Source organism: Lacerta agilis, chromosome 8, assembly GCF_009819535.1.
Source record: "Lacerta agilis isolate rLacAgi1 chromosome 8, rLacAgi1.pri, whole genome shotgun sequence".
In the NCBI taxonomy this organism is placed as follows: domain Eukaryota; kingdom Metazoa; phylum Chordata; class Lepidosauria; order Squamata; family Lacertidae; genus Lacerta; species Lacerta agilis.
Window position 1 is genome coordinate 62,323,622 of NC_046319.1, and position 14,611 is coordinate 62,338,232.

Sequence of the window (14,611 nt, forward strand, 5' to 3'; positions counted from 1 at the left end):
GCTGCCAGGAATCCGTCCAATCCTCTTTTAAGGCCACTCCAAGTTGGTGGCCAGCACTGCTTCCTCCGGTGAGCAAGTTTTCCAGAGTTTTAACAACTGTGAAAAAAGTACTTTTATTACCGGTATATATCTCGAATCCTTCTGCGTTCAGGTTCATTGGACACCTTGCCAGTTGTAGTGTTGCTCCATACCATGCATCAGTTTTTGAACTTCTATTCTGCACCTACAGCTCATCTTTCCTCTAAACTAAAAAGTCCCAAATGCCACAACCTTTCCTCATGGGAGAGTTGCTCCACTCCTTGATCATTTGCCCTTTACTGAATCTTTTCCAACTCTCTAATAATATCCTCCTTCAGGCGAGGTGACCAGAACTACACAGTATTTCAGATGTGGTTGCACCATAGACTTATGTAATGGCATTATGATATTGGCAATTTCATTTTTATTTTCAATATGGAATGGATAAGGGTATATTATATTTGACTCTGTATTTTACCTCTGGTGTTTCCTACGGGGTATGTTGTGTATATGGATGTTAATGGAAATCCAAACAACCAACGGCTAATTTTGCATCAAATGATGCAAAATCATGCTGTCTCCCCTCCAGATTTGTTACCAATATTTTCTCACAAAATTATGTAAGGCCACCACACCCTCTCCTCCTAAATGTAGGAGACATACCTTTATAGAGTCAGGTATGGTACGTGGTAGGGAATGCTTATAGTATTTTATACTCCTTTAAATTCCAAGTTACAGATAGGTAGCCGTGTTGGTCTGCCGTAGTCGAAACAAAATAAAAAAATTCCTTCCAGTAGCACCTTAGAGACCAACTAAGTTTGTTATTGGTATGAGCTTTTGTGTGCATGCACACTTCTTCAGATACACTGAAACAGAAGTCACTAGACCCTTCCATATAGTGAAATTAAATTCCAAGGGCAGCCTAAAGAATCATCATCTATGAAAAGAGAGTTCTGGAGACTTTACCATGTCTTTTAAAAATCTGTTTATTTGTTTTTCATATACAGGTTGAGCAGGCTAACATACTCATACAAATAATATTAATAATTAAGAGCCACAACAGTCCCCAAAAGCAACAGCTGTCCCCATAACTGCTTCTGTCAAGCTAGCTGCAAAAATTCTAAGGCATTCTCCAGCCAAAAGTAAAACCTGAGAAGCAATAAACATTCTGAATTGCCAAATAGTCAGCATTTATTGTTTGTGGACCATGCCCTGACAGGGTTGAGCCTGTAAGAGCTGTTGAAGGCAGCTCCTATCCTGCCTAAAGATGTAGGGGATATCTAGATCAGTGTTTTTCAACCTTTTTTGGGCAAAGGCACACTTGTTTCATGAAAAAAATCATGAGGCACACCACCATTAGAAAATGTTAAAAAAATTAACTCTGTGCCTATATTGACTATATATAAAGTAATTTTCCCACGGCACACCAGGCAACATCTCGCGGCACACTAGTGTGCCGCGGAACAGTGGTTGAAAAACACTGATCTAGATAAAGGCTGGCTGCAATACAGAGGTATGACTCATTTTTCATATGAAGTCATGGCTTTTAAGTTTGGATTTGTTAAGTGGTGAAGGAACATAGGAGATAGGCCCTTATTAAGACTTAAAAAATATGTGTATGAGCACAAAACTATACCAGTTCTACCTCAGGCTGGTCTGCTATGAGTTATCATAAATAGCCGTCAATGCATTGACCACAATCCGTATAGTTTCTTGTACCAAGATCCTCAGTAACGTGGCCTGCTTTAAATCAAGTTCTTGTATCCAAATCTTCCACCTACATCAGCTATTGGATGCATGGGGAAGGGCGGTTTTTGCAGTTAAAGATTGTTTGACAGGACTGGGATGAGGAAACTATGGCCCTCCAGCTGTCACTAGACTACAACCACCATCCTTGACTGCTGGCAGAGGCTGATAGGGGGGAGTTTGGAATCCCAACCAGATCTGGAGAGTCACACCTTCCCTAACCCTGACTTAAGGCTACAGAAGGTGCCTGCTCCCCTAATCCTTACTGATAACCTTATTGGATCAAGACTGGGGCAAGGAGGATAAGTCATGATAATCTCCTGAATGTGGAGATGTCTCCTAATTCAGGCTGCCTCACAGGTTAAAATTGGAGAATGCGTGAGAGATTGAAGCTGAAGTAGTGCCCAGGCCCTCTGCTGTAAAGCACCCAGCCTACACTAGACCTTTTCTTCGCTACCTACTCTGGTCTTATTTTCATGTCCACATATTTGTAAGAGTAATGATATCCCTTCCCAGCAGCCCAGTTGATGCCATTGGCATAAGAGCTGTGTTCGCCTTTGAGATAGAGCCCATTGAGGTTAGAATGGTGACAGTCCCCATACCACCATGCACCCGTATAGACTTCTGCGCAGCTGGAGACGCTGTTGTCATTATCTTTGTCCCGCGTTGAAAATGGCATGTTGTCGTGCACAGACAGAGAATCTCCTGGGGGGGGGGGAGCGATGAGGGATGTAAAGGCAGGTCATGAGTTTATTGACATGCATAAGAAAGGCTTCTTTTTCATACAAGGCACAGGTGGGATCTGCAACAAACTGTTGCAGTACATCCTCATTCTGTAACAGGAGTGCTTCTGTTTTGGGGTCCCAGGCAGCCAGCCACACCTCCCTTTGGGAGACTATAAAATAAATTGTAACAGGCCGATGCAACCTCCCCTCAGTTTTCCATTTTTAAACATTCCATGGCACCTGGTGATCACTGCACACGCTCAGTCATCAAGACTCTGATTATATACACAAAACTACTGAGACATGGGTCGGAGGTAGAACCAATAGCTTAGAGCAGGCATAGGCAAACTCAGCCCTCCAGATGTTTTGGGACTATAACTCCCATCATCCCTAGCTAACAGGATCAGTGGTGAGGGATGATGGGAGTTGTAGTTCCAAAACATCTGGAGGGCCGAGTTTGCCTACGCCTGGCTTAGATGCAGAGCTTACATAGCACTGAGGGAATATGGTATCAACTGTTGTGGAATATGGTATCTAGGTCAAAATAATTTGCATAAACATGACAGATGTTTGACCACTGATGAAAGAACTTGCCCATCTTACTAGCTGAGTAGACCCAGTGTGGTTCTCCCAGTAACTCACCCATGTCACCACTGGAGTAAGAGCCCAGGGTCAATGTGTAGTTGTCATTTTCACTCAGGACTTTGAAGTTTGTATATAGGGCAAAAGTTTTGACTTTGGCAAAGTCCTCGGCATCGATCCTCAGTTGGTGTGCCCCTAATCAGAAGCACAAAAAGTCACTGGAAGCATGAAGAAGGAGAGATATCCAATAACTTGGCCCTGAAGCAACTCAATGAGATAATTAGTTGTAGGAGAACTTAATTTTGTATTAATATCTTTCACATTTCAAGTGCAAGAGAAGATCTGAGAAGGAAGAAGACATCTGAATCTCCTCTGGATTCTCACCATAAGAGTCCTGGGACCCATAATTTGAGAATATGTAGGGACACTAGTTTCTGTTCATTGGGTCTGCATTTGTCTCATATCAGCCCCAAGCCATAGCAAAATGGGGACTTAATTATTTCTGCTACCCAATGAAATCTGATCTAGCTCAGCGAATCACCACCTGCCATTTTAGAAGCTCAGCAGATTAACACCCTCCAAAAAAATTGCTTTCATGCATAACAGCCCGTTAGTACAGCCAAGGAAATACTTTCTTGCAATTAGAATGAAGCAGAGCAAGTAATGTGCTATATTATTCAACAATATGCTTTTCCATGGCCCAGAAACTTCTACAAAGTTTGACTCACGATTTACTCCCATTCGGCAAAAGTGCCATATAACATTTATCAATAGCCTTTAAAAAGCCTGTCAATTTGCAACTGTCCAGGCTGGTGCTGCAACTGTTACTCAAAAAAAGGTAAAAATGCTACAAATCAGCTCCAATCAAAAGTAATAAATCATCCCTTCGTTATTCAAATTCTGTTTCCTGTAGTGGAATTTAATTACTGGCTTCCTCACTTTTTTTTTTTTAAATGTTTTATAGCAAAATAGCACAAAGAAAGGAAAACAGTTGTGCTCCCACAAGCAATAAAGTGGGCAGAAGCTACAAGGAGGAAATTTCAAATCGAAGACACAGGAGAGACTTCAAAATAGGGTTTTGTAACTTCATAGGCTGGTGCTGCAATTGTGTTAAGTGACACAAATCAATACAAATTGGATTTGAAAAGAAGCCAAGAGAAGAGTTTACTGGATGCTCCTAGACAACCTGTTTACTGACCATTCATCCCAAATTGTTTGTAGGGAGGTTAGACAATGGTGTCTATTTAATCAACATTCATTCTGATATGTTTGCAGGGAGGTTAGATGATGTTGCATCAAAGCAAATCCCAAAATATTCAATGCTTTTTCCTGTCATGATGAAAAATTCTGGTGTGTTGGGGAAGTGGGTTTGTTGCACAAGACCTCCCAATCATCTATTATTGTGCAATCTGGATTTACTAGGATGTGATTGAATCCCACCCCGTCAGTCTGGAAGCACCCGGATAGGGTTATCGGAGTCGAGAGAGGACAGGAATACCTGTAGCGAAAGGGAGCCTTTTGGTAAATATGGGTTCTTCCCACAGGAGATGCTAAGGCACATGAGTTCTATACTCCAATCAACTGGACACACAAAAGCTGCCTTACCCGAACTCGTGAGAAAATGGATGTTGTCGTTGCCCAGCCAGAACTCAGATGCTCGGTTCCCAAACCCCCTCTTGTAGGACTCCCAGCCACGATAGAAATCTACTGATCCATCCTGTCTCCTCTGGAACACCTGGGAAGATGACAGGCCAAGCTTTCTCTTGAAACTCTGCTTTTCAGAAACAATTGAAGCCTTTTTTTCTTTTACAAGCCTTTCTAGAAGGATGAAAAGGTCTCTGCCTCAGGTGTTCATTTTGTATTGTTATGAAACAGTGCTGGTGGGTAGGTGTGGCTCGGGTACAGTTCTGAGGGCCAAATGGAGAGGCATGGAAGGCCACATTTGGCCTTCAGGCTAGAGTAGAGGCCAGGGGCGTTCCTAGCCCCTTGGCTGCCCGGGGCGGGAAGCCAAGGGGAACCCCTGGGGGGCGGGGCATCGCGGCGCGCGCGTGCGTCATGACGTCATGACGCACACGCGCGCGGCGACGGCCCGGCATCCCGGGGGCGGGGCATTGCTGCGTGTGCGTCATGACGCGCGCGCGCGCAGTGACGCCCCCGCCCCTGTGGTATGCCGGGCGGGGGCTTGGAGGCATCGGCGGGCTACAAAGAGCCCCGAAGCCGCTGCCATAGCGCAAAGGGCTGCCAGGCTGCGGCTTCGGAGCTCTTTGCAGCCCACCGAAGCTCCGGAAGTGGCGGCCCGGCATCCCAGGGGGCGGGGCATCGCTGCGTGTGCGTCATGACGCGCGCACGCGCAGCGACGCCCCCACCCCTGGGGTATGCCGGGCGGGGGCTTGGGGGCATCGGCGGGCTACAAAGAGCCCCGAAGCCGCTGCCATAGCGCAAAGGGCTGCCAGGCTGCGGCTTCGGAGCTCTTTGCAGCCCACCGAAGCTCCGGAAGCGGCGGCCCGGCATCCCAGGGGGCGGGGCATCGCTGCGTGTGCGTCATGACGCGCGCGCGCGCAGCGACGCCCCCACCCCTGGGGTATGCCGGGCGGGGGCTTGGGGGCATCGGCGGGCTACAAAGAGCCCCGAAGCCGCTGCCATAGCGCAAAGGGCTGCCAGGCTGCGGCTTCGGAGCTCTTTGCAGCCCACCGAAGCTCCGGAAGCGGCGGCCCGGCATCCCAGGGGGCGGGGCATCGCTGCGTGTGCGTCATGACGCACGCGCGCGCAGCGACACCCCCGCCCCTGGGGTATGCCGGGCCGCCACTTCGGGAGCCTCGTCCGTGCAGCGCTGCTGCTCCCGGGGTGATGGAGGGAGCAGCGGCGCATGGGAGTGGTGGGACGCGCCGCCGCTCCCTCCGTCACCCCGGGAGCAGCAGCACCGCACACACCCGCCTAGGGGCGGCACGAGGGGCGGCCCGCCCCCACCGCCCCCACCCTACGACGCCCCTGGTAGAGGCAACCTGCCCATGAGGCAAGGTGAAGCAGCCGTCTTGGTGGTGGAAGCTGAGGAGGCAGTGCCCCTGCAGGCACCTCACTGCTGCTGCCAGATGTAGTGCTGCTTTCAGGCGAGATCTTGTCTCTTCAGCTTTTCAGGTAAGAGGGACGAAGGTGATATGGTGGCACATTCATATTTTACCTTAGGCAGTGAATGGGATGTGTGACGGTCCCTGGGCTGGAGGTTCCCTGTTCCTACCCTAGAACTTCCATCCATGAATATCTCTGTAGACCTCCTATGTAGTGTAAAATATGTTTGTTGGGTTGCTTCATCCTTCATAAAGCACTAATAAATAAATACATGTACCTGTACATGGAGGAGGGCAGCTACTGCTGACCTTCAGTCGTGACAGGAATGGGCTTAATTTCCAGAATCACTCAACCCTTAACTACAATAACAATACCACCAAAAAGCCCAGCTTTTTCTATGACATCTCTTTGGCCAGTGATGAAAGTGAAGACAGAAGACCAATTTAATCCCCAGTGACCCATCTTATGGCATTCAGTATAGTGAGATGCCATACAGTTTTACTGCTGTTTATGTTTAACAGGCATCCGTTGCCAGAGCCTAGGGCTTGCTGATCAGAAGGTCGGCGGTTCGAATCCCCGCAATGGGGTGAGCTCCTGTTGCTTGGTCCCAGCTCCTGCCAACCTAGCCGTTCGAAAGCACGTCAAAGTGCAAGTAGATAAATAGGTACCGCTCCGGCGGGAAGGTAAACGGCATTTCGTGCGCTGCTCTGGTTTGCCAGAAGCGGCTTTGTCATGCTGGCCACATGACCCAGAAGCTGTACACCGGCTCCCTCAGCCATTAACGCAAGATGAGTCCCGCAACCCCAGAGTCAGACATGACTGGACCTAATGGTCAGGGGTCCCTTTACCTTTACCTTTATTGCCAGAATTGTTCTAAGCGCCCATTGGAAATGACATAGATTCCTCAGGCACAGTGTGAGCACCATGGCCATACTCTTCTTTCTAGAGCAGGGATGGGGCATCTGTGGCCTTCCAGGCGTTGTTGGACTCCAAGTCCCATCAGCCCCAGCCAGTGTAGCCAACAGTCAGGACCCACCTTGGTTGTGAGTCCTAGAAGACCTTTTCCACTTGGCCTGGGAGAGTGGGGCCCTGACTGACTCCAGCTTCAAAAAGCTGAGAACAGTCTCTTGGGCTGAGATATTGTTTAGGGGGGTTGTTGTGGGGAGGTTTGTTGCTGTTATTGATATATTTTGTATCTTTGTTTTTTAGATCTTACGGTTTATGTGGAGATTGTTTCATTTGGTGTACTTCAAGATGCTTCATTTATTGTTGATGACTTACTTTCATTATATTTGTGATTATGTCATTTCTTTCATGTTGTAAGCTGCCTTGAACATGGTTTGAACAATGGAAAGGCAGCACACAGATAAAATGATGGATGCATGATGGGAATTGTAGTCCAGCAACATTTAGAGGGCTTGTTTTTGAGCTATCAGGCAGGCTGCACAGGGGCAGCAAGACTCACCAGCCAGCCTCCTCCATCAGTCTCCATGTCGCAGAAGACAGCCAGTGCTTTCTTAGCTGTGGGGAAGACGGTGTACCACCCACTTAGGGTCTCGCCCCGGTCTAGAAGCTCTTTGCAGTTCTTGGCTCTTGGGCCTTCTCAAAAGACAAGGAGATTTATGTCAGGCCGACAAGCCGTCTGATGAGCAGCAGCAGATGCCTCTCATTGACTTGTGCTTAACTCCCACTGAAGAAATGTGAATAGCTGCTATCTTGCAATCTCAAAGGCTAATTGCCACTATATGGATTGTGTGGGTAGGCATGCATGTATGCACACCTAGACTGCATACACACTCTACCTTGCAGCACATTCAAAGCACATTATTTCCCTCAAATAATTCTGGGCACTGTCTTCTGTTAAGGGCTGCTGGGAATTTTTACTCTGCAAGAGGTAAACTACAGCGCCCAGAATGCTTTGAAGCAAATCAGACCATTGGTCCATGTAGTTCAGTATTTCCTACATCACCCATCCCCAACCTGGTGCCCTCCAGATAGTTTGGACCAACTCCTATCAGCCTCTGCCAACATGGCATATGTATGGTCAGAGGTGATGGGAGCAGTAGTCCAAAACTTTTAAAAAGCACCAGGTTGTTGGAGGCTGATCTACAGTGACTAGCATATGCTCTTTTCTGGGAAAAGTCTTTTCCAGGCTTACCTGGAGATGCCAGGGACTGAACCTGGGACTTTTCACATGCAAAGAAGGTGTGCACAAAGGAGGAATGTAGGGAGCTGCCTTATCCCAGGTCTGACTATTTGTTCCTACAGCCCAGTATTTTCTATTAAGCTCCCCAGAGTCTTGGGCAGAAAGCCCTTCCTTACATACTTTTTATTGTCAATTAATGGTGATTTACATTCATGATGGCAACTGGGCAGTTAAACAGGATCCTGCTTTCAGGACCAATTCTGTGAATGTTCTGGTTTATTTTCTGTGCTGCTTTTGTTGAGCTTTAGCTCAAGAGTTCCCCAACAAGGGGGCAATGGAGAAGCATAGCAAAACAACAGAAATATATATGGACAAGTCAATCAGCAATGACTATTGTTGTTGTTAGGAGGCCCCTATTCACCTCACAGAGCTACAATTTTCAGAATGGTTTAGCAGTAGACCCATCTTCCCAGGGAACTCCGGGAACTGTAGCTCTCTGAGGGGAATAGGGGTCTCCTAACAACTTTCAGCACCTTGGGCCAAACTACAGTTTCAGGTTTCTGTTTATGGTGGTGTGATCCTGCTTAAAAAGCATTGTGCAGATAGGGCATAAGCGTGGCTTGGATGAGGAAAGGCTCTACCTTGTTGCTGGGAGCTGCCTCCGCAGTCCAAAGCACAAGCTTCTCCTATAGTGGGTGGAAAACAAACAGCCTTTGGTTAGTGAGGTCAGCGTGAGGGTCACGTGGAGCTAGCACTCACTTCAAATGCAGTAAAGAGTTTAACCACAACCCTGGCTTCAGTCCACATGCTAAGCCAGACCTCGGCTTAGCGGTTATGCTGTGCTGAGTTTAAAGGAGCAGGGAGGCGCAATCTTCTCCTGAGAAACAACACGTTCATGTGTTTGGCTAAACCATGGTTTGCCTTAGTGTCACCCGCAAATGCAGCCATAGAGGGCCAGCCAGCCCATCTATTTATTTACTTCCATTTATGAATCGCTTCCCATAAGGTGCCTCAAAGCAATTTCACAGCAAAAGCACAAACAGTAACAACAGTTAAAAACGGTTCCAAATATAAAAACAAGTTCACATGTGAAAAGAATCTTAAAATCAAGATGTGACGTTCAGCACGTGATTGGTCCTTGTGTGCTAGTGGATCCTGCTGCACCCACTTTCTTTAGTAAATTACTGCAGGGCTGTGAACAGTTTAGATTGGGACCACCACAGGGCTGGAAGGCTTTAAAAGAAGACTGGACAAATTCACGGTGGATAAGGCTACTGATGACTACCAGCAATGATGGCTGTGCATAATACCCTCTAAATACACTAATACAATCAAAACAAAACAAACAAATCCTCTCACGTACAGTACTTCTCTTCCACTCCTTCCACGGTTTTTTATCTAATCCCTTCCCCATCTTGTCTTCTTGTTTATACACCGGTAAATATTTCATTCTTCCTCTCTTTACCTCTTGTTATAACTTACACTGCTCTAACTACTCACACCCTGCTAGGTTAATTATCTTGTTATAATGGTTTTTCATATATTGTATATATAACTTCCATTCTTCCTTAAGTTTTTTGCCATCTCTGCTTCTTATTCTATTTGTAGAATAGCTACTAACTACAACAATTTGTGATGCCACTCATCTTTTGTTGGCACTGTGTCTGTTTTCCACTTTTGTGCCAGTAAAATCTGAGCAGCAGTGGTAGGATATGGCAACAGACTCATTTGGTTCTTTGGGGGCTTCAGATGTTGTTATGCCCAGGAGGAAGGGAAGGATCTTGTAAACATTTTTTTGGGCTCGTTATAAATTGTTTCCCAATATTCACACTATAAGACCACCACATGTGGTAACTTGTTCCTACTGTTTTGTGTGTGTGTGTGTGTGTGTGTGTGTGTGTTTTACACTTCCAGCATTTATCACTCTGTGATTTAAACATCTTTGCCAACCTATTTGGTGCCACGTACCACCTGTGAACCATCTTTAGATTGTTTTCCTTTAAAGTATAGCATGACGTAAATTTGAAGTTGTTTGTCCATAGATGTTCCCATAAGTTTAAATCAATATTGTGTCTCACATCCCTAGCCCAACTAAACATAGATGACTTGACCAACTCCTTCTTTGTCTCCCATTCAAGTAATAATTTGTACATTTTAGAAATAATTTTAACCTTGGAACCTAATAAATCCCTTTTGAATTGTGATCTCTGGTCTGCAAAACCCTCTTTTTTATCTACCTTAAACCTAGCATTGAGCTGATTATAACTTAGCCATTCCATCATTTTAGAAGCAGTGATGCTTCTGAATGCCAGTTCCCAGAAACCACTGGGTTTCCTACAAGCACCTTGGTGGCCAGTGAGAGAACAGGGTGCTGGACTAGATGGGCCATTGGCCTGACCCGACAGGCTCTTCTCAGGTTCTGTCAAGACTCTTGAACCCCTTGACAGTCCTGATCTGGATCTCTCTCCCTGTTGTTGCTGTCTGCATGGGGAGTGAAATTCCCATGTATACCAAAGAAAAAATACAGCAAGTCCAGGACCCCTACAATGCAGACTAGAACCATGGTTATGGTGAAGGGTTACACCCCTCTCTGTCTTGTGCACACACAACCTCCACCTATTTTGTAAAGAAAAAACAAACCAGGGCCAATCATCCGCTTAACATCCTATCTAGTTTGGTCCACAGAGTTAGAAGAAATGCCTCTTGTACCTTTGTCTCCTTTGGGCCCAGCTTTTCCATGCTCTCCAGGGGAGCCCTTCTCACCTGAATGAAAGAGAAGGGTTTTATCTATGTATTTAAGTGGAGCATTTTTTCAACCCGCTCTTCAGTTGAAAAGTCTCCCAGATCAGCTTTCACACAATCAGCTAAAACAACGCAGTCTCTGCTCACAGGCTCAGCTCACACCCTAAAAGAAGGCGACACGAAAGGAAAACGGGAGGAGGAAGGAAGAGGGGAGTGGAAAGCAAACTCGGGCATCAGTTCTTAAATAAAGAATATAAAAGACAAGCAGGAATGAAAAAGCCCTAGATTAATTGGGGGCCAGCATACTTGAAGTAGCGCCTCTCCCAGGAATATACCAGTCCTTGTTTTGAGATCTGCCCTGCTAATAGTTCCACCCAGTGCTTTTTTTCTAAAAAAAATGTTTAGGGGTACTCTCATTTTCCTACTCATATTGAAATAAAATAATAACAATAACAATAACAATAATAATAATATTTATTATTTGTACCCCACCCATGTGGCTGGATTTCCCCAGCCACTCTACCCCTCAATGAGGCCAAACTTAGATTCACGAACTGTTTAGGGGTAAGCATACCCCTGCGTACCCCCAGGGAAAAAAGCACTGGTTCCACCTTTAACTGCGGCTCGTGTCACAGTAACTCATAGCAGGGCCTTCTCAGTCATGGCTCCCTAACTGTTTGAATCCCCTCCCAGCACAGATGCATTATTTCCCCACATATCGGAGTTGGGAGTCAAACAAGATCAGGCAGGGCACAGCCTTAGCCACCCAACAACCCCACACTGAGATCGGACAGAGGAAGGTAAATCATCCCTTCTGAGTTCATTTTGAAGCAAAAAAAATTCTGGAAAGGGGAAATTATCGCTTGAGAAGAAGGGGTAGTCTAACTGGTGTGCCCCATCTTTTGAGGGGGTGCTACTTTTGATGGTACTGTGCTAAGCATAAGCAACAGAAGAGTCCAGCTGGTTCTACATCTGTGAGGTTTAGTGGTTTTAGAGTGCCAATCTAGAACCCAGGCGACCAGGGTTCAAATCCCCATTTCACCATGCCCACTGGGTGACCTTGGGGGCAAGTCAGTGCCTCTCAGCCTAATTTATTTCACAAGGCTATTGTGGGGATTAAATGAGGGGGAGAAACAGGGATGCTACCTTTAGCACCTTGGAGAAAGAGGTGAGATAGAAATGCAAACAACAACAGCAACACTGCAATTGGGAGAATGCAAGGGGGAGAGGCCTTCTCCACCTGGATATTGATGGGATCCTCTTACCAGGGGGCCCCAGAGGGCCAGGATCTCCCTTAGCTCCAGGTGATCCAATTGTTCCTGGTATGCCAGGGATCCCCGGAGTCCCAGGCTGACCTTGGAAAAAGAATTTCTTGTCTGGCCCACACTCAGACAGCCCTTTTAGCTCTGGAAAACAAAAAACAAATGATGCAGTGATTTAAACAGGGTTCTAGGGCCACAGCTTTCCAAGAACTTGACAAGGCAAAGTTTTCTGTTTCCCGGCAGGATGCTGTGCATTCAAGATCAGGAGCCATTCAAGGTCAGAGCTGCCCCTACACTCCAGCGCAACTTGAGGACCACTTTCCTTTCAAGTTAACCTGCTAGGGGCCACATTTCAGGGGTGAGCAGAGCAATGAATGCGAATTGTACCTTTGTATGGTAGCTACCTTGTACACATGCTCACAGATCCCTCTTGATCCAGCCCAATGGGTACTTATCTTGAAGTACACTTTTCAGCAAGGCAAAACCTCTCAAGGAGGGTGCAAGGCAGGACTGGTGAGGGGATGTTGCCTAACACAGCATCTCTTTGTTATTCAGGTGCAGGTGGCCCTGGCTGTACCTGTGCACTGAAATTCAGTTTTGGGCTAGACCTTTTGTTTTACAGGACGAATTCAAGGTGCCCACATTAGCATTTAAAGTCCTAAACGAATCAGGCCACAGATACCTGAAAGACTACCTTCTTCACTACAGACCTCCCTGGGTGTTTAAGGTCAGCAGAGGGTCCCCTCTTGCTTGTTCCACTGCCCTCAAAAGTTGAGGGGTGGCTGCCCAGGAGAAGGCACGATGTCACAGCCCCTAAGTTGTAGAACTCTCTCCCCACAGAGCTGTATTCACTACACAGCTTTGGGATGAATGCTAGAGAGGCAACTTTCACATGGGAGAAGCATATTTTCAGTACCCAACCTCTTTTAGTGATTGTAATTTTTTTGGTAACTTCCTTTAAAAAAACAAAACACCCACTGTTGGCTGTGTTGGTATCTTTCAGATAATCATACACTATCCTGGAATTATCTGTTTGTGCATCCTGGGTTTTGGAATTCCACCCCTACAATTCTCAGATTCTATGCTGTGTTTTAAATTGTAGCAACCCGTCCTAGGATCTCAGGGTGAAGTACAGGTAACAACATAATTTTTATTTCTTAAGGCTCATCAATTCCATCCCAAAAGCTTGTCAGCTGACCACAACACTACTGCCTCAGCTACAGGGCAATTGACTGGCACTGTTATTTTTAATTTTGGCGAAGTCACTGCAAATGGACTCTGACATGTCAAACAAGCCTTGTTGAGATCATACCCTTCAGTGTGTGACAGATGAAATTAGGGACACTTCTAGACATGCCCAGTGGGTAGATCCTGGTGACTCACTGGGCAGAGCCAGCACATCTTAGCTAGCCCCACCCAGGGCAATTAAGGATGTGCCAGACCTCAGTCCTGCAGCATTTGAGCTGAGCTTCTAGCATCAGGGCTGTGCCCATGCAAAATAATATTAAAGATGGCCTGGAGACAAGGCTTCTGAACCGATTGTCTGGCAACTCTGCATGTTAGCAAGACTGGTTGCTGGCTATTCACTCTGGAGAGGTAAAGGGGTATCTAACCCCCAGCTCAAGAATCTGATCCATCCACCACCAAGCAAAGTTTATTTGCGCACTCTCAAATTTTGGCAGTGCTGTGTGCATACACACACAAAACACAGTGCTGTCTATACAGAGCCTGATGGGGATGGAAATCTCCCCGTTGCCAGTCCTCAGATTAACCAGCTAAGGAAAGAATGTAGCTCAGTGGGACAGCACCTGCTTTGCATGCAAAAGATCCCAGGTTCAGTTTCCAGCATCTCCAGGTGGAGCTAGGAGAGGCTCCCTGCCTGAACCCCCGTAGAGCATCTTTGAAAACAAGACTGAGCTAGATGGACCAATGGTCTGTCTTGGTTTAAGGCAGTTTCTGTCATCACAGAAGAGCCCGATGAAGGCTGGCGCTGAGCACTTGCCATTTCCACAAACACCTCTTGCCCCCTTCCAAGTCACACTCACGTGCACAGCAGCTAGTTTCTGGCTCCTCTGCCAAGCCACCCTTTATATATGCAGCAATGAAGGTCAACTGAGTTAAGAAAAGGCTCATCCAGGTTGCCATCTTGTCCTTTGGCAGCCGCCTCCGGTGCTCATCCAGCCACTTTTTAAAGCCAGGAATGCTTTGTCCCTTAAATGCTTTCCATTGCGCAAGCAGGCGGAACAAGGCGGAGAATGCCAAAGTCCTCCCAGTTGCGTAATCAATCAGTGTTCCTGGGTCTGCCTATCACAACGGAAAAACTA

The 14,611-nt window shown here is 46.6% G+C and overlaps 1 protein-coding gene across 2 annotated transcripts; it reads right to left on the reverse strand.

The window, feature by feature from the left end:
- Positions 1 to 2,095: 2,095 nt before the first annotated feature.
- LOC117051478 (veficolin-1-like) lies at positions 2,096 to 14,587 on the reverse strand. 2 transcript variants are annotated; one of them, XM_033157884.1, is made up of 8 exons: positions 14,333 to 14,587; positions 12,291 to 12,431; positions 10,993 to 11,046; positions 8,925 to 8,969; positions 7,603 to 7,739; positions 4,677 to 4,806; positions 3,132 to 3,266; positions 2,096 to 2,469 (listed from the first exon to the last, which is right to left on the reverse strand). In XM_033157884.1, exons 1-8 carry the CDS (start codon positions 14,430 to 14,432, stop codon positions 2,222 to 2,224), a joined length of 990 nt encoding a protein of 329 aa, XP_033013775.1. In that variant the 5' UTR covers positions 14,433 to 14,587; the 3' UTR covers positions 2,096 to 2,221. The 2 variants fall into 2 exon arrangements, with proteins under 2 accessions (XP_033013775.1, XP_033013774.1); XM_033157883.1 differs by having other exon boundaries at positions 7,603 to 7,736; positions 14,333 to 14,517.
- Positions 14,588 to 14,611: the final 24 nt, after the last annotated feature.

Excerpts from the sequence above, each read along its gene's own strand:
- LOC117051478 (XM_033157884.1), bottom strand. The coding sequence starts at position 14,432 with ATGGCAACCTGGATGAGCCTTTTCTTAACTCAGTTGACCTTCATTGCT. Across the intron at positions 12,432-14,332 it reads AGAAACTAGCTGCTGTGCAC|AGCTAAAAGGGCTGTCTGAG; the intron begins GTGAGTGTGACT and ends TTTGTTTTCCAG. Across the intron at positions 11,047-12,290 it reads TGGCCCTCTGGGGCCCCCTG|GTGAGAAGGGCTCCCCTGGA; the intron begins GTAAGAGGATCC and ends TCTTTCATTCAG.